Genomic DNA, 27,141 nt, shown 5'->3' with positions numbered 1-27,141 from the left:
TTTGCGAAATAGATTCAACTAAAAGAATTTTAGTTATAGCAACTTCCTGAAGTCTGTTGATGGAATAATATATACAGTTGTATTTACATTTTATTTTACAATCTGTTGTATTGTAAACGTCGACTAAGGACATAGGCCGTGTTTGAATTTCCCGCGTTCACCTATGCGTGCATGCGCAACGCCACCGAGGCGCTCGTGCATATACACTTCGCGCCTAGCGACCCCACGAACGGTGATTGATTGTAATAGCGCGCGATGATTGGCTGTAGTAAGCGCGCCGTGATTGGTTGTAAGAGGCGCGCGCGGTAGACACACCCTGTTCAAACCGGGACTCGAGAGAGTCGTTGTCTGGCGACCGAGCCACGCGGACGTACTTCGCGTGTATATTAAGAATAATGATCCGTTACGCGTTTCATCGAGTTTTACCCTTTCTTCACCCTCAATATCCATCCTGAATTGCCACCCTTGTCCCTGCCGTCGGTATAACCTGAGCTACGGACTGGGCGTTACCTTACAGCTCAGAAGTAGGATACGACTCGAATGCGGTTCGGATTCGTCTCGAGTACGCGACGGGCTACTTTACAGTGGAAGTGAACCCGTCTCGAGAATTTTCTACGCAGGTTCGCGTTTCGGTTTCCTTATCGTGGGATCACGAGCGGGTTCCTAGTTCCTGAATCCGTGAGAATTATCCTACGATCGTCACCCGGTTACCGGTTTGTTAACGTGCGTGCGCGGTACCGCAGACATTACGCTACAACGCATAATCGGTTCGAGCATTCTACCGCCGTTGCCGTGTGCTGTGCGGAATTCTCGCCGTTGCTAACGCTGTGCGGAATTCTCGCCGTTCCCGAGTGCTGTGCGGGGAACATTTTAACATCACGATTACGGCATAAGAAGAGCTACGCCGTCAAGGGGTTCAAAGTGTGTTCGACGAACACGATCGGTGCATGGATCAGCTCATAGACATGGCGGAAAGAAGAGCTCGTTCAGAGACATCAGCCACCTACCAAATAGAAGAGGGAGAGGTGCACTTGGACACGGTACATTTGGACACCGTTCATTTGGACACGGTTCATTTGGACACCGTTCATTTGGACACGGTGCATTTGGACACCGTTCAGTTGGACTCGGTGCAGTTGGACACCGTTCATTTGGACACAGTGCATTTGGACACCGTTCATTTGGACACGGTGCATTTAAACACGGATCATCTGGACATCGTAAAAAATACGGCCTGTGCAGTTAAACACCAAAATGCGCGACCTGTGCAGATGGACATGAAAATGCGCGACTTGTGCAGTTGGACACCAAAATGCGTGGCCTGTGCAGATGGACACGAAAATGCACGACTTGTGCAGTTGGACACTGAAATGCGCGTGCATGGAGGGGGTGCAGCCCCCCTTGCCCACGCTTCGCACCCTCCCCCCCGCCCACGCTTAAAAAGAGGTACATTTCCCACCCGGGCACGCCGAAGGCGTGTCCATGAAGGGAGTGCGGGGGGGCGAACCCCCCTTGCCCACGCTTCAACCTAACCTAACCTACACCACAATGTGTATGGGGGGATGCAGGGGTGGCGTATTCCCCCCGCTCACGCTTAAAAAGAGGTACATTTTCTACCCGAACACGCCGAAGGCGTGAACATGGGGGGGCAAAGCCCCCCTGCCCACGCTTCAACCCAACCCACACCACGATGTGTATGGGGGAGTGCGGAGGGGGGGGCAAAGCTTCCCTGCCAACACTCCTAGGCTCACTTACACCGACCATGCAGCGCCACCTAGTACACATGTACCAATGATCGACAACTGCACAGGTTGCGCATTTTGGTGTCCAACTGCTCAGGTCGCACATTTCGGTGTCCAACTGCACAAGTTGCGCATTTTCGTGTCCAACTGCACAAGTCGCGCATCTTCGTGTCCATCTGCACAGATAGCGCATTTTGGTGTCCAACTGCACAAGTGCACAATACGCCATGGAAAAAATAGCTATTCTACAGTGTTTGGACTTAACTGATGACAACGTCATTCATTGCCTTATAGCAGGTATTATGGACACATCCGCTAAACATACAGCAGCAGCCATTCGAACGGATTCGCTCGACGATTTTCTTGAGCAGATGCATCGCATTACGACAACGTGCCGTAATACTCACAAGAAGTCACCGACTTTCAAGCCTAAATTTGAAAAGCGAAAACATAAGTCGGAAGACACTAACTCTCCAGAGAAAAAGGATCTTCACGTGAAGACCAAGGAAAGTTCCAAGGAAATCTTCTGTTCCTATTGCCGTTTCAAAGGTCACACCAGAAAAGAATGCAACAAATTTAAGAGGAAGGAGCAATCCCCGAAAACCTCGCCACCAGTTACAGCCGCTCCCGTTTCATCGGTTGTAGAATCTGCACCTGCAGAGACCAGCCCTAATTCGACTGATTGTATCGCATTTGTTGACCGAGGTGAAAATAAGAAAATTGTCACGAACAGTAACGTTATTAAGGTAACCAAGCTTAATAATTTGCCGTGCGAACTTTATGCGCTTTTGGACACGGACAGTCTAATTTCTCTCGTTAATAAGTTAACGTACAACAAATTCCTTTCTGATTGTTTAATTTCCAATGCGGTTAACTTGGAATATAAAGCGGTTAACGATAAACCGATTAATATTGAAGGCGTTGTGAATTCTACAATTTCACTGGAAGCCTTACCAGATACTTCTAATTCTATTAAGTTACACGTGTTAAATGATAAATTAGCGTCGGTAGACATGATAATCGGTTGTAATTTTCTCGAGAAACACGAGATCGCAGTTTTAATAAAACCATCGTCTCAAAAAGCAGATAAAATGTTACGTCTCCTTTTCAGAAATAGTTTCCATAGAAGTTGCGGAAGAATCTCTGGATAAACCAGATTCCGAATTCAGCAATATTGAAATAGATTTTGGTGATAACATTAAGAAACAGTTAATATCTCTTATGGAGGAAATTAGTAAAGCGCATATCCCTCTCGTTGAGGATGATTATTCTGGTGAAGTTAGACTAAAAGGATGAATCTATTTCGTATCGTATTCACCCAGACGATTTGCATAACATGAACGCATTCAAATTCGCGAAATTATAGATGATCTTCTTGAAAGAAAAATTATTAAAGAAAGTGAATCTCCTTATTGTGCACGCATCGTTCCTGTTAAAAAAAAAGACGGTTCGATAAGACTTTGCATTGATTTACGACCTCTGAACGAACGAGTTCATAAAGAGAATTGCCCTTTGTTTGAGATCGTGATAATTCGCATCACGAAAACCGCTTTCGGTTGCATGTCCGCGCAAGCACGCTTTGAATAAAATAGTCGCCTAAATAATTTCGCTTCAAAAGAGTAACCATCGTCACGTTATAGCATGGATCTTTTGTTACATTCCAGGAAGTTCGCTAATTGTTAGCAATAACACAGCCACGGCTGACCGATCGCACAAACAAAGTCAAGCAACCGTTCTCACACAAAGGAAAGATCCATGTTATAAATATAGCGAGCGAAAACAAGTAACGATCACTTCGGGTCGTCAAGTGAAAACGGTGACGTCAGCACGATGACGTAGGCCACCGATGGCCAATCACCCTCCCGAAATTATTGGTAATCTGCCTGGAGGGAGCTTCGCCTCGGAGGTGATAAAAGACCGCCGCTGCGCCGCGGAATCGATTTCGCTCGCAGATCACCCGCCTAGTATACCTTGTCACGACTTTTTCACTCCCGGAGCGGTCCGGGGCGTGTGCCGGATCAAAAGGGGAAAAGGAGAGAAAGGTGATAGGCTTCTCCGGTGATTCTCCCGCACCTCCGACACTCCGCGAAACGAGCTTAAGGTTGGGCGCCAGACGCGTGAATTCGCGTCCGCGAAATCGCTAAGAACCAAAAGAGAGACGCAAAACGAACGAAGTCGGTGTACAAGGGAATTGCTAGCTCGACCTAAAAGCAGGGCGGGATTAATTAAGGGCTGCGCGATATCCGGCGGGGTGACACATAAATCATAACTTCAATCGGCTAACAAATAAAGAGTAACATTTATTGTATAATCGGTTTAGAGAAAATAATAAAGGCCAATTTGGCTTCCATTAATAACGCGAGTAGATCGTTGATAACATGGGCGTCAATCTTTGAATAACACGGAAAGCATACGCGGACGCCAGGAAAACACGGAAAATTACGCAGATTTAATAAGCGCGCGGAAGGCGCCGGTATTACGCAGGATAATACTAACAGAAACTAAATTCACGAACAAATAATATGAAAAAAAAACTAACTTCCCGAAGGTTTCAAATTAATAGAGCCGGCGACATCGGCAAAACATAATCGGAGTAACGAGAAATAATATTCCGTGAGCTGGCACGACATGATAGCGCGTCCCGCTCGGAGCGCGTGAACGCAAGGGCCTAAGGCCGTGCAGAGATTTTGTCGCTAACAATCTTAATCTAACGCAAGGAATAATCTTAGTCTACCGCGAATAATAATCTTAATCTAGTGGGAATAATATTCTTAATCTAAGGCGAATAATCTTCTTAATATAACGCGAATAACATCTGGACGTAACTAATCAGTCGGGGTGATCCGTATTTTACCGTCACTTATCACGCGAATAACGTCCCAACGCCAGGAGTCAATCGGCGCAAACAATATTCTCACGCAAATAATCTGTCGACGCGGACGATATTCTCACGCAGTTATCATCCTACGTAAGGGCTCGAAAGCAAGACTCAGGTGCGAACAATACGGCAAGGCCGGTAACATCAGGACGCAATCACGGGAATAATGTCTCGGCACAACCGATACCGCGTAGATACTCTAAGTGTCCGGACGCAAATCGTGAGTGACGTAATTACGCGCGAACAACCGTCTGACGCAATTAATACCATCCCGCAATTAATATTCGACCGGGTGGATTACTACGCACAACGAGACACGCGGACGTGAACGCGAAGGGCGTGAGAAATGGCGTATTCGCGATATCGAACGTCGTCATCGGCACTTTTACCGCGATCTCCAGGAGTCGTAGATTTTGGTCGCGATCCCACGGCCACGAGACCATTCCGGTGCCCCTCGCTTTCGTTATCGATCGCTAAGTACGCCTTGTCGGCGAACACGTTAATTACCGCGAGTCATCCCGAGCGAGAGCGCGACTCGGGGAGCGGTGTCGTGGCTTTACATGATTATGTTACGCGAGGCAACCTCACCGTAAGTCGATTCTCTCCCGAGGATCCTCGCCGTCGTCCCAAGGGTTGAAAGGATACCGCCAGGAATCGTACACGCGGTAAACATCCCGTTTAGGGGACCCACCTCCGATGGCCTTGACCTTCACATATGTTGTCAAGGTCACCCTTCTGAGTGACCTTCAGAAGGTTTTAGTCGGGGGTCGCTTTTTATTAAAAAGTTATTAACAAAAAAAGTTTGGCGACTTCACCGATTTCAATGACCTTGATATATGTTGTCAAGGTCATGACCCCGAGTGACCTTCAGAAGGTTTTAGCCGTCGCTCGTTATTCGTTAAAAAGTTATTAACAAAAAAAGTTTGGAAAATACGTAGGTTAGATGACGCGCTTTACAAGTATTTAACTGTTTAAAGCGCGTCACTAATCTACATAGGTTAGATGACGCGCTTTAACAGTATTTAATTGTTTAAAGCGTGTCAACTAACCCATGCGTAAACCATTTCGGGGCTACCGCACCTCTCCCGAAAGCAGGGGGGGGGGTGTGGGTGAACCTCGGTTCGCGTGAAAAGTGTATGCGTGAACTATTTCGGGGCTACTGCACCTCCCCCGAAAGCAGGAGGGGGGTGTGGATGAACCTCGGTTCGCGTGGAAAGTGTATGCGTGAACTTTTCATGCGTGGAAAGTTAATATGCGAGATGCCACATGGGTTAGATGACGCGCTTTAAAAGTATTTAACTGTTTAAAGCGCCTCATCTAACCCATGTAAGTATTCTCTGCTTTAACAAAAAGACTTCAATTTATCAACAATTTACTGCTTTAAATGTTTTGGTAAAGCAGCGACTTTCTCGCGAAATAAAGTATTCTCTGCTTTAAAGAAAAACGTAATATTAGTCGTTTATGCCTCTCAGTACTTAAAATAACTGCTATATTTTCGAAACTTTTTTTATTTATAACTTTTTAATTAAAAGCGACCCCCGACTAAAACCTTCTAAAGGTCACTCAGGAGGGTGACCTTGACAACATATGTGAAGGTCAAGGCCATCGGAGGTGGGTCCCCTAAACGGGATATTTACCGTACACGCTTCCAAATGCGACTTAATTATACACGGCAGAAGGCGAAGTTACGTGCGTCGGCGATCGAGAACGGCTCAAGAATACTCCCGAAATTTCGCTCGATGGCGGAATCGATAACGTACCCCACCCCGGGCGTACGCGACCCCGCGACGCTATCGCGCGGACCAATAGGGGATGAGCTCGCAGGCTCGCGGTGTCTCCTCGCACAGGGCCGTTAGCCACGGCTTTTCGCAGGGCGCTCGACGGCCCTTCGTTCGCGCGGTGATTTTCCGGGATTCTTCCCGGCAGCGGACGGGACGTGATTGTCTCCGTGTTTCTCCTCTTCGGTCCGGGGATGGTGGCCATCCATCCCGGAATCCGGTCAGTAGCGTAAGGAGGGCAGGTGAGCTAATTTGTGCCCCGGCGTCCCGGGGCCCTGCCTGTACGGATCCGCCCGTCGCTATGTCACGCGCCGCGCGCGTATCCTCTCGCGCTCCCCTGCGCTCGGCGGCGCGCGAGCATCATCGAAATTGGCTTGCCGTCGTCTGATTTCTCGCCTCTGTCCTTGTCGTCGACTCCGTTTTTCCTTGATTCTCAGCATCGTCTCAGGAACTCCGGTTTTCGGATCGGTGAGGCGCCGCGCAAATGATACAAAAATAAAAAAAAGGGATTAGCATAACGCAACGCGATTAGAATAGGCCCCCTGGAGATCTCGCAGCGATTCATTGAACCGTCCTCGGACATAAAAGGTCGCGAAACCTGCGCCTTGTGACGGCGGCGCGGCGGGGCGCTGCAACGGTGCAGCGAAACTGCCACGTCACAACCTATACGACCGCTAGTATACCGCCTTATACCGCTTTTCACCTTTCAATCCGCACTTGCTTGCTTTTCGCCGCTTTTGCCGTGCTCACTTCAGTGCGCGCTACCGTTCACGGCATTTTGCCTAAAAAAGACTTATGTAAATACTTGTACATATTTGATATTATAAACTTTATTTTCCTGTACTTGCTGTTTCTTTTCTTGTGGTTGTCTATTACCTCGCGCTATCTCGCGCTACCGCGTGCTCTCGAACACCTTTTTTCTTTAATCGAAGACCATTTATCACAATTACATGGTAAAACGGTTGTTACGCTTATAGACCTAAAAGACAGTTTCTATTTACTTAAAGTTCATCCAAATTCCACTAAATCTGATCAAATTATTATCTTAAGTCCTCGCCACGTAGAGGCAGTACAAAATTTTCTTCAACCATGTAAGTTAGTAGAATTTCGAAGATTTTTAGGGTTGACAAATTACTTCCGGAAATTTATTAATAATTACGCTATGATAACTAAACCTTTACAAAACTTATTGCGGAAAAATTCAGATTTCAACTTTGATAATAATTGTATAACAGCTTTTAATACTCTTAAGAGTCGGCTTGTTACTTATCCAGTTTTAAGGATTTACAATCTAAGTTTGCTTACGGAATTACACACGTATTTGTTTACAGAAACAAGACACGGGCCAATGGGCAGCTTTCTTTAGTCAATCAACAAACAAAGCAGAATCAAAATTACCATAGATTTGAACTAGAAATGCTTGTTATCGTGTGATCCATCGATAGATTCCATATTTATCTATCAGGTATATAATTTACAGTAGTTACCGATTGTAATGCTTTAGTATTCGCAATGAGAAAAACACAGCTCAATCCACGTATCGTTAGATGGACATTAAAATTACAAAATTACGATTTCGATACTAAACACCGTGAAGGAAAAAAAATGATACATGTAGATGCGCTCAGTCGCGTTATCTCTTCTATTGATTCTTTTTTTCTTAACTAAAAAACTTCAGTTCAGACAACTGCAAGATCCTAAATATAAATTAATCATTGAAAAGCTTGAAACACAAGATGATGAAAAATTCGCTCTTGTTAATGGATTAGTATTTCGAAAATATTCAGACAACTTACTTTTTGCAGTTCCCGAGTCAATGATATCAAACATTATAAGAGTCTATTACGACAATATGTCACACTGTGGACTTGTTGTGCCCCTTTTGGCGGAGGGACACTAGGATTCTTTTAGTCCACGGAGGAGGCAGAATGGATTGATTTAAACGTCCCTTTTCAATAAAAGATAACTTTAATAACTACTCTGCGTTACAATGGTTATTCGCGTGAAATACCCGTTACTCCCCCTGGTTCCAGACTCTGATTGCCCTGCTCGTCTTCTTCTCTCGTTCCATTTTGTTCGCTCGTTCGTCCTTCGATTTCACTGAGTTGCCCGACCGGATGTAGGCCGATCGCGCAACTCATTGTTTTAATTTTTTTTGTCTCGTGGGCGTTTATAATAATACCGTTTCTTATAATACTCTGTTTGATACATTTTTTTAAATAATAATGTTTCTTAATCCTATTTTGTAATATTAATTTGAGGCCTCAACATTCCTCCCCCTCTGAAAGAAGGAAACTACGGTCTGTGGTTTTTGTTACAATTTTCTAATACATCATCGTTGGATCGTTCTGTATGTGCGGTCGGGCGCTCGCTTGTTTCTTGTTTCTTTTTGTTACGTGGATACATATTCCTATTACGCTTAAAATAATTACAATCGTTAGGGTCGATCCTACGAGATATATGACATAAGGATTTTTTATTATGCTATCTTGGGGTTTATCCAATTCTTTATTTATTTCGTTTATGTCTAAACTTAATTCCATTAGTTTGTTAGGATTTCTATAGTTACAGGCTCCATTCTAATTTCTTTTTTCGCTTGGTTCTTAGTATTTTTATTTTCGCTTGTTAGTGTTAAATTAAAATCTGCTAAATGCATTTGTATTTGTTTCATATTCGTTTGTCTTTTTGTTTTTATAATAATGTCGGGCGTAGTTATTTTACAATTTTTATTTATACTTATTTTTCCTGTTCGCTCTATTTCGATTTTTTGTTCCGCCTGATCATTACATTGTACAGTTAGCTTTTATTTTTTGGCGTTAAGAACAGCCACGTTTGTGGTTCGATTAAGGTTATCCATAAAGTTACGTTTGACAATATTTGACGTTTTTCACAGATATTTACATATCTTGGCGCTTTTACATAAACTTGCATCTCGCATGGTGCATCGGCTTTTATAAAGTATACCGGGTAGTTTCGGTTACATATATATTTTATTCCGTTTCGTTTACAATCACTTAAATCACGCTCCTCTAACGTTATATAATTATGATTTTCTTTATCTATTGCTAAGATGTTGTGAGTAATTCTTAAAAATGTAAAAATATTCGCGTGGTTATAGACAGGTAATAGTGTCGTTTTTATTATTTCATACACGGGGTATGCTACCACGGGAAATTTAATTATTGTGTAAATATTCGGGCTCTCGTAATACGCGTTAATTTCTACGTAACTCTGTATATTGTTCCAATTTTCTAACTTTAAATGAGAAATGAGATCCTCGAGTCAATTGTGACGTTGCCTCTTTTAATTCTGTTACTATATTTTCTATCGGTAATAAACGAGTGAGTATGATTCCTTCTCGCAAATATGTGAGGTAATTTATTGTATCTTTCACGTCTTCTATTAGATCTTCTGTAATTGTAGTTATTATTAATAACTGTTCGTCTATTTCTTCTCTTCTGGCGAACTTGGCTATTTTCTGCTGTATTTGTTTCGTGACGTTCGTCAGTAGTTGTTCGTTATGATATAACGATTTTTCTAAGGCCTCCATGTGACCTATTGTGGCATTTATCACCTTTAATTGATTTTTCGCGGTGTGCCGTAGAGTCTGTTGCTGATTTTGTATCAGTTCAAGCTGCTCATGTATGTGTTGTGCGTCGTCGGCATCCATAGTACCGAACAGCGTTTTGTTGATCGTGCCGATCGCATCTATTAAACCACGTTTGTTATCGTTTGTTTTATATATAGTTTGTAATCGCATTAATAATTGCGTTAATTTTACGTTATCTTTCTCTATCGAATGGAGAATATTTTTACACATCTGCTGCGTGTCCATTGCGAGTATCCTTTCGCATAATTCCTCGGTTTGCTGCAAAAATTCTTGAAGTTGGTGATATCGGTTTCCTAGGGCTGCTACGTCGATTTTAATCGCTAATTTCCATGTAGCTTCTACCTGTTGTAATTGTCCGGTTCTTTCAAAGTATAGTCCCGGCTCGTTGCTGAATTGTTGTACGATGGTGCTGTGCCGGGTTTTGCTTTTTTTGCGAAGTGCTGAACGACGCGACGATCAGCGTCCTGTAAGATAAGGACTCAAGTTACTTTTCTCCGAATTTTTATCTTGGCTTCGTTATACCGTCTTTTTGAATTATTCCTTTGCGCGTTTAGTCGTTCTTGAAGCTTAGATCTGAGCACATTATTTGTTTGCACTAATTTGTAAAATGAGGTGCATACGGTGTGACCGCTATTTTCCTCCGTCAACGTGCGATGCGTGCTGGCGCACGTATTGGCTAAGAGCAGCGCGTGCGGGCGCCGTTAACGTGCGTGCCGCGCCTGGTAAAATGCGTTCTAGTTTTGGTGCGGGGCCTTTGTCGCCCCACCCCCGCCCCCGCCTATGAGGAGACAGGCCGCCCTGGCACGTAGGTGCCTATCCTGCCCCTGCAGGTTTCTATGGATGTCACCACTGACCGGAGGGTGGTGAAGTTAGTCCAACGTGTTTGATTATTGGTAAGTGCTGATTATTTTATTTTTCGTTATTCTACTTTTCTTATTGTTTATTACTATCGCCTACTTTTTATTGCCTATTTTCGTTCTTTTGCTTTTATTGTTCTATAAAGGGCTTTAGTCGGTTTACGTGTACTCGCGTAGTTTTTCGTCCCTTTTTGATCGTATAATTGACATCTGAATGTTTTTCGATTATTTCGTACGGTCCTATCCACGGAAATTCTAATTTTTTCGATCTTCCTCTGCGCATTGTCTCGTCGTCAACAGAACTTTGTCTCCTATTCGGAAATTGATTTCTTTCATTTTCTTATTGTAGTCTCCTTGGCCTTAGTTTTTTCGTTTCGCAAATGTTCCTTTGCAACTCGTTGTGTCGCTCTTAATTTTTCTTTTAATTCCTGCGCATAATTATCGTAAGTATATGTCGGTTTCGGTGGTTGCGACAGTGCCGTGCCGTGTACATAATGTATATACATATATTTAGTAGTACGTAGACTAGTTTCTTTCTTTTATAACTTTGCGCGAAACGTCGGCAAATCGCGAGCAGTAAAATCATGCGACTCACCTGTCGGTGCTGTTATCGCCCATTCGCCGACGGTATCCACTCCCCCCGAAAAGGGAGCAACTACTCGCCCGCGGACATTTTCCAGGACCGCGGGCACTCACAGTCAAGCCGACTTACGGCACACAACTCACCGTCAAGCCGTCTTACGGCACACACACACCCACACACACACACACACACACACATACACACCCACACCCACACCCACACCCACACCCACACCCACACCCACACCCCCACCCACCCACACACACACACACACACACACACACACACACTTCGTCAAGCCGTCTTACGGCACACAAAAGGGGATCTGGAGGATCGCCCGGCCGCATGACCACGACCTCTCGCCTGCTCTCGACTATTGCTTGCTTGCTTGCTTTCACCTGCTTGCACGTGCCTGCCTTGCCTTAACTTCCGCCTTCGCTGCATGCTGAACCAGACGAGGCCATCTGAGCGGCCACGAGGCCTACGGACAGGACGAGGCCCGGTGGAGTCCAGGCGACCGGCGCATCCCGGTGAGTCGCTTTTCGCTTTTCGCTTTATTTGCTGCATGCGCATTGTTGTGCCGCAATTCCGGCACAAGGTTCTAGGATTTCGGGTCGGAGAACAAATGAGTCACAATGTGTAAAATAACTAAAATATATTTCCCTTATTCAATTTTACTACAGTTCCCTTTTTTTCTACTTCGGTATTCGCGTAACTGAAAAAGCTTTTGTTCAATAGACGCACGTTTCCGTATTGTTGCTAGCTGACGACTGCCCACCGCTTGTCGGAAAGGCGGGCTCTTTATTCGCTCGGTATTGCTGACTTAGTTGTCAGCGTTTTTGATACCGGGATCAAAGGTCTAACGGGCAGGTAATGTCCGGAATACCCATAAATGGTCATTCCCGCCGAAACTTGTGCAGGTCTTCGCGTCAGCGGTCTTCGTCGCTAGGGTCATATTTCCGATAGGAGGCAACTCGGAGTTGCCAAGTGCAATACTTAATCTCTAATTCGTTGTGCGCTCACAACAGCATCTTGCCTTCGCGTTACATTAGTCGTGAGGGGATTATAATTACCTCCCTCTGGTCCTTCAAGCAACATTTCGCACATCTCGCCTCCGGGGGACTGACACCCCCCCCCCCCGTTCAGTCTTTATTCATGCACATAGTAGATGACTATTGTTGTAATTTTTTTTGAAATTTACTGTACAGATCGTATTATATCAGAAGATGTTTCCCCGTCTTTTGTCCACTCTTCTTTATATCCTTGTCTGGCTGGTGATGGTCGTGATAATGTTTGTTTATGTTGTGGTGATGACTGTGGTGGTTTTGATAGTGTATGACTGTTTTGTGTGAATGATTTTGTGGCTGGTGAAGAAGAGCGTGATGATATTTGTTTATGTTGTGATGGTAGTTTTGATGATGGATGACTATTTTGTGTTAATTTTCTAGCTGGTGAAGGACAGCGTGATGTTCGTTTATGTTGGGATGGTAGTTTTGATGATGGATGAATATTTCGTGTGAATGATTTTGTAGCTGGTGAAGGAAAGCGTGATGATGTTTGTTTATGTTGTGGTGGTGGTTTTGATAGTGGATGAATATTTCGTGTAAATGATTTTGTAACTGGTGAAGGTGAGTGTGATGAGATGAGTCCATGCTGTAATGGTGCTGATAAAGGGGGCATGTGTTCATGTGATTGTACAGGTGAGAATGATCATGATGATGGAGCATGCAGGGATGATGATGCTGGGGATTGTGAATGTTGCTGTAATGGTGCTGTTTGTCTTTGTGTAGTTGCGACGTTTTGTGCCCTGTGTTCTTGTGCGTTCTTTCCGCCTTCCTGAGAACGGGATGTGCGATATTTTGCAATATCCGCATTCAGCGATTGCAATTTGATGTTTGTACGTCTTTTTCGCTCCTCTTCCTCTTCCTCGTTGACTCATCTAAATAATAATTTGAGAGAACTCACCTAATGAAGGCATCTTAATCCTAGTATGTAGAATGACTGCAACTATCCAGACGTCAACAATAGGATCTATATGCCCTTCAGTGTGCCAATAAAGCATACAAAAACATTTACTCTCCACTTCATTCAGATCTATTACATTGACTTTATTAGATAATAATGATCATCAAAAGACACCTACTGATGACGATGGCAAACCAACATCGAAAAAATCTTCAACTCTGCAAAACTCTTTAACCGCCAACTGATAATGCTCACGCGAGAGAATGATGCTCTAAACAAGACAAACCTTTGAATTATGTAATATTACCGTATTATCCTGATTCTTCACCGATATACGAAATTTTCCTGTGTCTAAGATCTGAAATTGACGACTATCTAGGGGAGTATCAAAAACTACAGGACTAACCCAGGGTCTACTGGAACGTACCACTTCCTCAGTTACATGTACGATGTTTTGTGTAACTTGTAACTTTTTAAGTCGCCTATTTACGATTTGCTGCAAATGTTGATGAGGCTTTCGGCAAGCTTTGCGGAAATATGTCATATTATTTTTATATGGAAACATGGACAATTCATTCAATGAGCCAAAGCGTCTCGCGTCATCTACGAGATGTAAAAGATAATGAGTAATGTAAGAAAGAAATTCTGGACCATATATATTTTCTGCTCTATTTATAAAAATGTTTATTGCTGTGTGTGCAAAATCAAGACGGTCTTCTGATAAGGAAGAACTAACCAGAATTCGAATGGCAGAATGTAATAGAAGAAAATGTTTATATGCAGCAGGATTTATAAGTCAATAATAAACTGGGGCAGTATACAAAAGAAGTTGAGGATTTTCCGTAGCTTTAAACCCTTCATATTTTTTCATTAATTGCGGTTTTCGTGAAAATTTCTTAGGGCAGTAATTCTTAACTTGCTGTAGACGTGTAGTAATAATTTTAAGTAATCTGGCTAAAAGTTTTAAATTTGGATTATATTTTCCATCAACAAAAACACTATTTGTTTTTGGAACAACACAAAAAAAAACAGTGTGCATCAAGTCGAAGAGCGTTTGAGTTACCAACCCTATCCCTAAAGTAAGCAGAGCAGAATCATAATCTGTATGATGTTCTCCATCAATGCGCTGTCTGTACTCTTCGTCTATACGGGGCCTGTGTTGAATACCACGATAAGTTACTACTCCACGACGAAGCTAATTTCCCCGAATCCAACATTTTAAACCATATACTGCCATGGCCTTTATGACCCAATACAAAAGCTTGCGCAGGAGAATCAGTTATAAAACATCTCAATTCAATTACTTTCAATGGATTATCAAAAATAACTCCACGATTTAATACATCCTGAACTTCATCCACAAAATATTGGAATAATTCCTGCGCATTACTTGGTTTTGATGATCCTTGCCAGACGCCTACAATTTCTGGTTTACTTCGACGAATATTTGCAATCCTAATTTGTATTGGCCACATTTGAATTTTGCCCTGTCCATCTAATGTTGCACCATCTGTGCTAAAATCTACCATCAAAGTGTCAAGTGGAATCAGTTCCGGAAAGGTTTGTTGAAGAATGGAAAGAATTCCTGTCTCAAATCCTAAATGGAAATATTCACCCCCTGCAATGTTAAGTGTGGGATGTGCGGTACGTGGAGTCTTTAAAAGCGTTCTACTATCCTTTGGCAATGTAGATAAACAAGAATGTGTTCGAACAACCTGTAAAACAGCATTTGCGAATGAGACATATCACTGCGTACGAAGACTTCAGCAAGGCGTTCTTGAAAATTATCAATAGTATCTCGAGGTTCAATATCCACCGCATCATCATAATCTGAAATGGATTCAGTATCGTTTGAAGAACTTAATACTTCATCGACCTCATTATAAGCAAATTGCACATCATTAGCTGATGCATCAGAACATACAGAAATTTCATCTTCCTCAGTCTGACTGCATTCTGCAAGAATTTGACCTTCGTCAACAAAGTCTGAATCGGCTCTAGCATTAGCAACATCTAAATTCTGCTGTTGTAAACATTCGTATTCATTACGTGCAGCTCTTTCTAATTTTTCCAAACGACGACAATGGACTGCAGATAGTAAATGATATGGCTTGCGACTGCGCCTCTTTGCCAAACGCAACATACTGATAAAATGGAATATAAACAAAAGAAATATTCAAGACAAAAAAAATTACAACTCAAGAAAGAGTTGTTGGAGGTGACGGGGAATTAGGGCAGCGACGCAAAAAGAGAATGCACGAACACGACAACGATATGAAGTCAGAATGAGAATATATTTCAGATACACAATCACCGTACGTCGTGAGCGAAGGCAAGAGACATGTACGTTTGTTACGATCGAGTGACGCGAGAGAGTGAGAAAAGTAAGTAAGAGCGCGAGCGTCGTGACCGGAACGACACAGTCGGTAACATCCGGTTAATCGAGCTCACAGCGCACGCTGTTAGGGTAACAGCGGAGATCGTTCTATCCAACACTTCCCCTCGATGCGAGAACGGATGATCCTTATTGAAGAGTAGCAATCTGCTCCATCCCGGATAAAGCGATGCACTTCTCGAATTTTGGTCTTGGTATGCTCTTCGTAAACATGTCAGCCACGTTATCGTCTGTAGAAACGTGTTCAACGCGTAGGCGTTTGTCCTTCAGGGTCTCTCGGATAAAGTGGTGGCGAATAGCGATATGTTTGCTACGCGCATGAAAAACTGGATTGTCTGCAAGTCTCAATGCGCCGAAGTTATCGCTTAACACCTCGATGTCGGTTAACTCCTCGAATCCTAGTTCGTTGAGAATAGCTGTCCAATGAATCGATTCCTTGGCTCCCTCCGTTAGCGCCATATTCTCTGCCTCGGTGGAGGATAAAGCAACAGTCCTCTGCTTCCATGAATCCCAGGAAATGGAACTGCCGTTGGTGGGTGAGACCTGTTAATAGAAGGAAACGACAACAGGGTTTCCTGAATAACCTATTTCGCGAAATAAAATCAAATGATCATGAAGAATTTTTCACGTACACACGGCTTTGCCCGGAACAATACAGAACTTTATTGGAGCTAGTAACACCCTATCTTAGAAAACGCAGCATGCGAAAACCTTTGTCACCAGATACAAGATTAGCCATAACCTTGACGTAAATAACTACAATTGATGATAGTGCTATCTGGTCTTAATTCACATTTTTTAAGTTTTTTCCTTTTGTAGGTATCTTGCCCAAGGTGATAGTGTGGTAACGAAGCATTTGGAGTATCGTGTAGGAAGATCAACAGTATACAAAATTGTACCAGAAGTGTATCATGCTATATGGCTGGTTCTTCAACCTATTGTTTTGTCTGTATTGAATGCTGAGAAATGGAAAAAGATAAGCGAGGAGTTTTTCCTTAAGTGACAGTTTTCAAATTGTGTAGGAGCACTTGACGGTCGCCATATGGAAATACAAGCACCGCCATGCTCACGGTCTTAATTTTATAATTACAAAGGCTATTTTAGCATAGTTTTTATGGTACTGTGTGACGCCAATTACAAATTTACATGGGTTGATATTGGTCAATATGGTAAATATATCTTGTATCCATAAATTTATATACATAAGATATAATATCCTGGTTAATAACAAGAATGATTCCTTTGTAGGTTCAATAAGTGATGGTGGCATATGGAGTCAGACAAACTTGGCTGCTGACTTAGAAAGCAATGCAGCAGATTTACCAGAACCTACGCCTTTGCCACAAAGAGATATTCCATTTCCTTATATGTTATAGTGGCTGACGAGGCGTTCCCTTTAAAGCCATATTTAATGCGTCCATTCCCAAAGGGGAGAGTGAAGAGGATGACAGATGAGGAACAAATATTTAACTACCGGTTAAGTCGAGCACGTTTGTGTATAGAGAACACTTTTGGCATACTTGCCTCTCGTTGGAGGATCCTACATAGAAAGCTGAGTTGCTCAGTACAGAATGCAGAACAAATTTGTAAAGCACTTATTTGTTTACATAATTTTGCCATGAGTACTAATAATAATGGCCGATATTCTCAGCCTGAACATCTTTATGTAGATAACGATGAAGGAAGAAGTTTTGAAGATCGTTGGCATAATATAGGAGCTGAAGAATACTTTAAAGAATTATCAAGAGTAGGACCTAATAGAGCTGGAGCTCTTTCTTTGGGCTTACGCAATTATCTAAAAGAACTTTCTGTCACCTACTGGCAGTGCTTAAGCACCCTGGCAATTTGAAAGAGCATTTAAGGAATCCTACATCAACCCACTTGCTTAATGGCTGGGTTTTGCCGAACCTCTGCTTAGCTAAGCGCACGTAAGCAGCGAGCGCTTGCTGCAATATGGCGCTGAGGATCTGCTTGAGCAGCACCGACGACGAAGCCGTCGAGGAAACCGAGAACGTCGTCACCCAACCGAAGACGATCAAGAGGATCGTCCTGGACCGCCGGCAGGATCCCGTCGACGTTAACGCGCAATTCATAGCGGCCGAGAGCAAACATTATTTCCTGATTGAGGAACCGTACGGCCACCGTGTCTCCACACGTCGATGTCGAGGTCGTGAAACCAGAATCGGTGCGCTTCCACGACGAGGAAGAGAATCAGGCGTTCGTCGAGCAGCCGGAAGCATGATAGAGGTAACATTGCACAATCCGGTAAAAGTTTAACTTAACTCATACGAATTAAAAACCTTAATGAGCACGATGTTATTTCAGGTGATGTTCGAGAAGTACGGTTTCGCTGGGATGTACATCGCGATTCAGGCAGTACTGACATTATACGCTCAGGAATTGATCAGCGGCGTCGTTGTGGATTCCGGCGATGGTGTCACGCACATTTGCCCCGTGTTCGAGGAGTACGCTCTGTCACATTTGACCAGACGGTTGGATATAGCCGGACGCGATATTACGATGTATCTAATTAAATTGCTGTTGCTGCGCGGCTACGCGTTCAATCACTCGGCCGATTTTGAGACGGTACGAATGTTGAAGGAGAAACTATGTTACATCAGTTACAACATAGAAACGGAAGAGAAGTTGGCTCTTGAAACCACTGTATTAGTAGAATCCTATACCGTAAGTAAAATATTATTATTATGCGTATACTGTAATTTTATTAATATTCAAGTAATTTTTACTAAGATATACAAATCGTTGTGAATATTTTAGCTTCCTGACGGGCGTGTGATCGAAGTGGGCGGGGAGAGATTTGCGGCACCGGAAGCGCTCTTTCAGCCTCATTTGATTAATGTCGAGGCGCAAGGAATAGCCGAGCTGGTATTTAGCATAATTCAAGCGGCTGATATCAATATCAGAAGCGAGCTATACAACCACATCGTTCTGAGCGACGGTAGTACAATGTATCCGGGGCTTCCATCGAGGCTTGAATGAGAAATGTAGCAGGTTTATCTTCAAAGAGTATTAAAGAATGATATCACTGAATTGAGTGTAAGTGTATCATAATTAATAGTACTAATATACATGTATACTGCAGATTCCTGTACTACGTACTAAATTTTTTTAATAAAAATTTAAAATAAAAATTAAAGACTCACCTCGGCGTAAGGACATGGTTTTCATGGATGGTGCTGTATTAGCGGAAATAACGAAAGACCGTGATTCCGTGTGGATAACGCGGGAGGAATACGAAGAGAAGGGTCTTAGTGTATTAAAAAGAAATTAGGCTCTTACGAATCATAAGGAAAGTCATAGTAATGTAGGCTACAAAATTTTTAATGAGCAATCGAATGTTTTTTATACCTAAAAAAAAACGTTCTTGAGAGTTAGACTTGCGCCGCAATTTTATAATTTGTTATGTAATTGTAAAATGGTACTTTAAAAGAAGTACTTTAAAAGACTTACTAGCTGTTTGATACTCTAGTAAACTAATGTACTCTTTGATTAAACGTGATATAATTTCAAATAAGTACGACAAAAGATAAAGGATTTCGAAGAAGGTACAGTCGAGTATCATGGTTCCAGTAAAATATTGAATGTGAACATTAAATATTAATTTAATAAATTCGTCATATTTCGGATAGTTTTCGATTGAAATACTTTCGTCAATTAGGTATGAAAACAATGTTGCATTTAATGTGTATTTATAGCTCTCAGGTAAATGGTCAACATATCGATTAAGTTTTATTGTTACTTACGTGATACCTGATGAAAAAACTTCATTCCTATTTCCTTGTATTTGTCATACCATTCTCTTAAAAAGATGTAAATACAATTGAAATTGTAAAAACAATTTCTTCGATGTATAAATTTCTATACATATATAGAAAATAGGCAAAAATAAAATATTTTTATTTGAAACAGATTTGTTAATTTATTATTAAAAATATATATTTTACATACATTTACTACATAAATTGCTTCAACATATAGTTTAAACTTTGGTAAAAGTTGATCATAATTGTACTAAAGTACATAAAAAACTAGTATTAAAGTTTAGAAAAGAAAAATTGTAATATCCTGGCTTATACGTCTATCAATGAAAATCTTTCACAATTATTAAGTAGAAGAAATATAAAGTAAAAGAATATGTATTAAAATAAAACGTTTTCCATAATTTAGAGTAACTATAATACTTAAAATAAAACTTTTTCTATAATTTAGAGTGACTTTTAATACTTAAAATAAAACGCTTCTATTAATTCTTAATAGTTACATATGGAGGGGTAAAAACCATAACGCGTAAGTCAAGTTTTTTAAAGTCTCACCCACCAACGCCGGGTTTTCCTCTGATAATTTGCAACTTGAAACATTATATTTTAATGCCACATTAACATAAAAAGAGTTACATAACTTAATTCTTCTAAATCCATTTTTGAGTATTCAAATTTTTTTAAATATTGACTTGTGTGTATAAATGTAATCTATACAATATATAAATTGTATTTGACGTGGCGCTGAGCACACATATCGCTGGCCGCGTTGAATATTTCCCGCCAATAAATTTAATTGCCTGAGAGAAATTGCAACGAGAGCGAATGGGACGTTAAGAGCGAGAGAGAGAGAGAAAGAGAGAGAAACTGAGACAGGCGGAAAGATAAGTCTTTGATGTCTAGCGGAGATATGATGATAATCATGATGAAGGCTTCCGCTTGCACGCTACAGCGGAATCCGCGCTTGCTACCTCTCCGGCCGCGCCGTGAGCCATCATGTGCGCGCGCGTGGTTTCAGGCCAGGTATATCTTGTGTTCTCGCAATCAATATAACGGACGTACCCCGAGATGTTAATATAGTCACGGGTGACCTTAACGCGTTACGCCCAAACGGGATTCCAGATACGCAATGGGTTCATGTGCGCACAGGTGCGCGAACGAGTTTCGCTATGGTCGACGCGCATATCGCCTCAATGCAACGACACCAGTGCGAAATGAGTGCCAATTAACGTCAAAATCCTTCATACATAATATCAAAAAATTATACGCTCGGCAATATATGCACAACGATAACGTGCTATACAATTAGTAAATACAATGTATGCAATAGTGAAATTATGACAGATACGTGGTTTACGCATGAATGGCAAAATGACACGGTTTGAAACCGCGAATTGTCAACAATTCTCGTGCCTTTTAACTCGTGGTATATCCTGGATTTCTCGAAATTCCGATAATTTTTAGGAGAAATCTAAATCTGCATTTTAAGATTGATGTATAACGATAAAATAGAGCGCGATGTCATGTATAGAATAATCTTTTTTCTTGAAATTTGGGAGAAAAACTGTGAAAGCGGCAGCACTGGTCAACGTACATTTGTGTTTGACCAAGAAGACACTAGTATACTGCTTTGTTGATTGGTCCGACGTAGAACGTAGAACGCAAGAAATGAAAAATTTTCATTTCGCCATACGACCTTACTTAGATGCTTACAACCTACTTTATTTTCAATAGATTCTTACAGCTGCCTTTTATGGTCTTACAGCTCTACTGCTACGGCCATTGTAGACGAGTCTGAAATAAACTCTCTTACTTACAACCTCACTTACGACCTACTTCACCGGAAATATATCCTTACGATCATGCCTTACATTCGTATGTATTTGACCGGAAATGAATGTCCGGGAAAGAATCTACCATATGAAATCGTTTGTATTTCGTATGAAGACTTTTGAAGTGCAATTGAAAAGGTTTGTGAGTCATCCGTTTAATTGTAATTAATTAATTATTTTTACACCATGCATTTAGCCGAAATAGATAAATTAATAAAAGTTTTTATACGGAATCGTTTGTATTTTGTATGAAGAGTTATGAAGTGTGATTAAAAAGGTTTGTGAGTCACCCAGATAATTTTAATTAAATATTTATAAACTCGGTAATTAGCCGAAATATAGATTTTTAGTTCATGTTAAAAGAAGAAGGCGCTAGTGTTCCCGAAGGTCCGTCTGCAATCAGAATTAATATAAACGTTTTAAAAATTATTTTATACTGAAATAAATAAATATACAGGCTAATAAGCCTGATGTAGCTATAAGCGATAGTTGCTAATTAAGTTTGTAAAGATATACCCCAGCTGTGCAGGGTGAAGAGCAGGTTATCTCAAACGCCCTGCCACAACCCAATTAAAAGAGACTCAAATGTCATTACCGCTGAGAAGTACTTTTTGCCATTTAAGTTAGCATGTCAGAGCAACCGGATTGTCCATTGCGTTCCACCTTGAATTTTTTTTACAGTCGTTTATTAGAATTGCCCTACTTTTAAATTGAGCGCTTTTAAATGTATTATTATTAAACTACCGATATCGATATATTATTAGTAATTTAATATTAAAACTTGACAGAGTGACGTAAACTAATTCGCTCATAGTATTATAACAAAGTATTATGCGTTCAAATTCTCGAAAGCTAATAGTTTCTTTACTAAGCTCTCTCTTTATGTCGATCGATTCAGATAAAAATCTCCGAAGTCTTTCTTTCTCTCGCGATATTCCTAAAGTAAAACTGTACAAAAGCTCTACGAAATTGGCGATATTTTTCACGGATCTGGTTCGAGTCTCGGCTCTTGAGGAAGGTGCGCATGTAGAAAGAGTACGCCAACACAGTTTATCCTGCTAAATGGTTATCAATTCTCTATAAGTTCTGTATTGTACATAAATTATAGAATATCTAAACGTTTCTTTTTTTTTCGATGTCCTGTGACATTGTACAATAGATCTATTGTACAATGTCACAGGATATGACATTCCCCCAGACAAAAAAAAAAAAAAACAAATGTCATGTTATTCCGCCCAGATAACAATTCGTGCGGGGTCATATTACCTTCACGGCGTGATTAGCACACCGTGCATGCACGAACGCATCATGCTCGCTTCACGAAGTGATTTTGGCATACGTGCGCGTATAGAAGGTCGCACTATGCCATCACGTGTGATTACACGTGTGATGGTACAGTGATTACGCACACGTGATGGGATAGTGATTACACACACGTGATGGCATATTGAACACACACATGATGACATAGTGCGATCTTTTACGATTAATATATAATTGATGATGAATTATAATATTGATCGTAAAAGATCGCACTACATATAAAAATAATATTTAAATATCAGATAAAATGGCAAAAACGTTACAAATACGTATAAATTCGGGTACGTATGCCAAAATCACTTCGTGAAGCGAGCATGATGCGTTCGTGCATGCACGGTGTGATAATCACGCCTAAGCGACCCCGCGTGCTTTCATTGTTCGCCCGCCAACGTGACTCGCTCGACAGCAGCGGCTGGATTGTCATTTGTCGTCCTTCGTGATCCGAATGTCTTCGCGGTAACATTTCGCGTGCTCCGCGTGCTCTGTATCCGAGTGCTTAAATAATAGTTTCCGTGTACCCATTTCTGCCTTCACGGGCCATCCACGCCTTCTTGGCTTATCCTCATCGAGCCTTGCCTATCCGTCTGGCGGTGTGAATTTTAAAAATCTCGCGTGTCCGCGCGCGACCGGCCGGTCGATTATGGCTGCGATTCATTTGATATGTTACAAATGCTTCGAAGCGTTCTTTGTCTTCTTCTTTCTTCACTGAAAGAAAAGAGAAAAGAATTCCAAGCATTTATAGCATTAAATGGACTGCAGCCTATATCTCAACGGGACGCTTCCGCTCGCGCGGTCTCACGCCTGTCCGCGCCTCGCCATTCGTTCCTCGTCGCCGTCGTAAGGAGGGGGATCGAGCTAATCGATCAACGCCAGTTGCGCGAGGTTAGTAGGATTATTTATATAAATATTTATATTAAATATTAAATATTAAATATTTAAATATTTAAATATTTAAATATTTAAATATTTAAATATTTAATATTTTTAATATTTAAATATTTAAATATTTATTTATATTAATATTTATATTTTTTTATATTTAAGCTGCACTAGTGCAGCTTTCGCTATCTGTGGTCAAGTCTCCTTTTAAATATCAATTGCGAGTTTGTCACAATGGTTTGTGTATCCAGAGAGAAAGATGAGAGTGGTCATGTCCGCGTTTTGGTCATACCCCGTATCCGAATCCTGTCGGTATGTGCACGTTTTTGTGGTCTCTTAAAAAATCCACGTAGACGCGAGAAGTTGGCCCGCGGTCGAGTCGATATGCCGCTTTTCCGCGTGCGTGATTGGCCGATGCGTGCGTGCGGTCGATGATGCGGCGATCGAGATCGCGCTGCGAGTTTCGCGTCTGTACATATGTATGTGTCTGTATGTGTCGTGTGATGTGATAGCTGGCATCGGTTGCGCGAGGTTAGTAGGATGATACGAGATGCAAGTAAAAATATCGTAATTGCCTACATATATCAAAAATCTAACGATTGACCATACGTTCGCTCGCGTCGTCATCTCTTTACGACGATCGGTTACATATACAAAGAGGCATTCTTATACTCGTTTTGCTCGGTCTTGCTCGATCGGTAGGCTGACGCACCGGAAATAAGTTGGCAATGCAAGTTCATATTTTTTAATTTACTATAGTTCAAACGATTGCTCCCTAATTGCTCCCTCAGAATCGACGATTGCTCCCCTTTTAAGATTATTATTTTTTGAGATATTTAATAAAAACGAAAAATTTCTAATTTTTATTGAAAAACATATTTATAATAACTCTATGCAACTTTATAGGGCATAGAACGATTGCTCTTTCATTGCTCCTTATTGTTCCATCATAATTTTAATGATTTATTGCATTTTTATTGAAAAAATAACAAATTAATCATTTCACTATCGGCCGCCTATTGTAACTATGGCTCGGCAGCGCATGCGCATGCTACCATAACTATGCGCATGCGCGATGGTATCTGTTAGAGCTTTTACGGATACCATAGCGCATGCGCGTATGGCTTCTGCTTTCTGCTCATGGCTCCTGCAATTTTATGTGCTTCCATCTTAACTATTTCTCGCTTCGCTCTATTGGGATTTTTAATCGCTCCATTTGTATAATTAATTTTGTATGATATTTTAGCAGAGAACTGTTTATTTTCTTGGAAAAATACATTTCTCACAGTCTTCTGCAAGTATATCCAACATAAAACGATTGCTCCTTAATTGCCCATCTGTCAGCATTGTGCATGAGCCCTTATTGACGTTAGGCTTAGTTTCCACGCGTCGCGTCATCTGTCGTTAAAGCCTCTTGCACAATGCCAGGCAACAGGCAATAGGAACAGGGAATAGAAATCAGAAATCATGTATAAATGCAGAATAAACAGTGACACAATCAATAGACACAGAGTTTCAGTCACGTTGGAAATTCTGTGCCTATTGCCTGTTGCCAACCAATCATAGCATTCGAACTTTTTAGGTTGTAATTAACGATTTTTTTAGTTATTTCCTGTTCCTATTGCCTGTTGTCTGGCATTGTGCAAGGGGCTTAACCAATCTAAACATCCCATTGCAAATAATGTAATAAAATAAGATGTTTTGATTGGTCGCGACGGATAACGCGATGCGTGACGCGCTCAGTGGAAACTCGGCCTAAGGCTGACGCGGCTTAAGGCCTAAGGCTGAGTTTCCACTAAGCGCGTCACGCGTCGCGTCGTCCGAGTTGAACCAATCAAAACATCCCATTTCGATCCGTCACAAGAATGTAATGAAATGGGATGTTTTGATTGGTTAACTTGTGACGACGCGACGCGTGACGCGCTCAGTGGAAACTCGGCCTAAGGCGTCACGCATCGCGTTATCCGTCGCGACCAATCAAAACATCTTATTTTATTACATTATTTGTAATGGGATGTTTAGATTGGTTAAGCCCCTTGCACAATGCCAGACAACAGGCAATAGGAACAGGAAATAACTAAAAAAATCGTTAATTACAACCTAAAAAGTTCGAATGCTATGATTGGTTGGCAACAGGCAATAGGCACAGAATTTCCAACGTGACTGAAAACTCTGTGTCTATTGATTGTGTCACTGTTTATTCTGCATTTATACATGATTTCTGATTTCTATTCCCTGTTCCTATTGCCTGTTGCCTGGCATTGTGCAAGAGGCTTTAACGACAGATGACGCGACGCGTGGAAACTAAGCCTAACGTCAATAAGGGCTCATGCACAATGCTGACAGATGGGCAATTAAGGAGCAATCGTTTTATGTTGGATATACTTGCAGAAGACTGTGAGAAATGTATTTTTCCAAGAAAATAAACAGTTCTCTGCTAAAATATCATACAAAATTAATTATACAAATGGAGCGATTAAAAATCCCAATAGAGCGAAGCGAGAAATAGTTAAGATGGAAGCACATAAAATTGCAGGAGCCATGAGCAGAAAGCAGAAGCCATACGCGCATGCGCTATGGTATCCGTAAAAGCTCTAACAGATACCATCGCGCATGCGCATAGTTATGGTAGCATGCGCATGCGCTGCCGAGCCATAGTTACAATAGGCGGCCGATAGTGAAATGATTATTAATTTGTTATTTTTTCAATAAAAATGCAATAAATCATTAAAATTATGATGGAACAATAAGGAGCAATGAAAGAGCAATCGTTCTATGCCCTATAAAGTTGCATAGAGTTATTATAAATATGTTTTTCAATAAAAATTAGAAATTTTTCGTTTTTATTAAATATCTCAAAAAATAATAATCTTAAAAGGGGAGCAATCGTCGATTCTGAGGGAGCAATTAGGGAGCAATCGTTTGAGCTATAGTAAATTAAAAATATGAACTTGCATTGCCAACTTATTTCCGGTGGCTGACGCGCACACTTGTACATATATGTATGTGAAAACATTCTATATAATACATTCTATAGAATTAATCTATATACATTTGTTCAGGTTAATGGTACGTAGACGCGGTACCAGTGGCTAAGTAACTACGTTGCGTTGTCGCTAATCGCCAGCCGCTATTAACATTGTTACATTACACCTGACAAGAGCTATTAACTCCCATCATGTAACATGACGCATACCGACGCAAGAACTACACGATTATGGAACGTGATATGATTAGTCTACGCTCGTTGTTAAGACTGTTTGCTACCGACATAAGAATAATACGAGTTGTTTAAGAAATCGTCATTTTTCTTAAACACATTTAAGCGTACAACAATATACAATATTGGTAAGTTTCAGTCAAATCGATAAAAAAAACCACTTTTCTTCATATAACTACCTTAAATTTATATAGTTTTAGTTAACTTTTTCATATACATTATTAAAAAATTTATATATTTTGTATCTTGTATTTAAGATACTAAAATTAAAGAAAATAAAAAAGAGATAAATAACTATTA

The 27,141-nt window shown here is 41.2% G+C and overlaps 2 protein-coding genes across 4 annotated transcripts; one reads left to right on the top strand and one right to left on the bottom strand.

The window, feature by feature from the left end:
- Positions 1-7,512: 7,512 nt before the first annotated feature.
- On the bottom strand, positions 7,513-15,556 carry LOC139820869 (uncharacterized). The gene is made up of 3 exons (XM_071791455.1): positions 15,338-15,556; positions 14,539-15,158; positions 7,513-14,204 (listed from the first exon to the last, which is right to left on the bottom strand). Exons 1-3 carry the CDS (start codon positions 15,554-15,556, stop codon positions 13,685-13,687), a joined length of 1,359 nt encoding a protein of 452 aa, XP_071647556.1. The 3' UTR covers positions 7,513-13,684.
- Positions 15,557-16,683: 1,127 nt separating this feature from the next.
- Positions 16,684-19,667, top strand: LOC139821093 (actin-related protein 2-like). Of its 3 annotated transcripts, none has more exons than XM_071791861.1 (5): positions 16,684-16,977; positions 17,057-18,055; positions 18,134-18,493; positions 18,587-18,820; positions 18,912-19,667. In XM_071791861.1, exons 2-4 carry the CDS (start codon positions 17,762-17,764, stop codon positions 18,806-18,808), a joined length of 876 nt encoding a protein of 291 aa, XP_071647962.1. In that variant the 5' UTR covers positions 16,684-16,977; positions 17,057-17,761; the 3' UTR covers positions 18,809-18,820; positions 18,912-19,667. The 3 variants fall into 3 exon arrangements, 2 of the variants coding, with proteins under 2 accessions (XP_071647962.1, XP_071647961.1); XR_011734178.1 differs by having other exon boundaries at positions 16,687-16,977; positions 18,587-18,865; positions 18,967-19,667; XM_071791860.1 differs by having other exon boundaries at positions 16,686-16,977; positions 18,587-19,667.
- The last annotated feature ends 7,474 nt before the right edge of the window (positions 19,668-27,141 follow it).

The sequence above is a fragment of the Temnothorax longispinosus genome, chromosome 10 (genome assembly GCF_030848805.1).
Source record: "Temnothorax longispinosus isolate EJ_2023e chromosome 10, Tlon_JGU_v1, whole genome shotgun sequence".
Classification (NCBI taxonomy): Eukaryota; Metazoa; Arthropoda; class Insecta; order Hymenoptera; family Formicidae; genus Temnothorax; species Temnothorax longispinosus.
The sequence above is the reverse complement of the archived record's forward strand: the minus strand, read 5'-3'. Positions and strand labels throughout refer to the sequence as shown.

Excerpts from the sequence above, each read along its gene's own strand:
- LOC139821093 (XM_071791861.1), top strand. The coding sequence starts at position 17,762 with ATGGCGCTGAGGATCTGCTTGAGCAGCACCGACGACGAAGCCGTCGAG. Across the intron at positions 18,056-18,133 it reads CAGCCGGAAGCATGATAGAG|GTGATGTTCGAGAAGTACGG; the intron begins GTAACATTGCAC and ends ATGTTATTTCAG. Across the intron at positions 18,494-18,586 it reads TATTAGTAGAATCCTATACC|CTTCCTGACGGGCGTGTGAT; the intron begins GTAAGTAAAATA and ends TGAATATTTTAG.
- LOC139820869 (XM_071791455.1), bottom strand. The coding sequence starts at position 15,556 with ATGTTGCGTTTGGCAAAGAGGCGCAGTCGCAAGCCATATCATTTACTA. Across the intron at positions 15,159-15,337 it reads CTGAGGAAGATGAAATTTCT|TATGTCTCATTCGCAAATGC; the intron begins GTATGTTCTGAT and ends CGTACGCAGTGA. Across the intron at positions 14,205-14,538 it reads AGACGAAGAGTACAGACAGC|AAATCCTGCTGCATATAAAC; the intron begins GCATTGATGGAG and ends TTATTGACTTAT.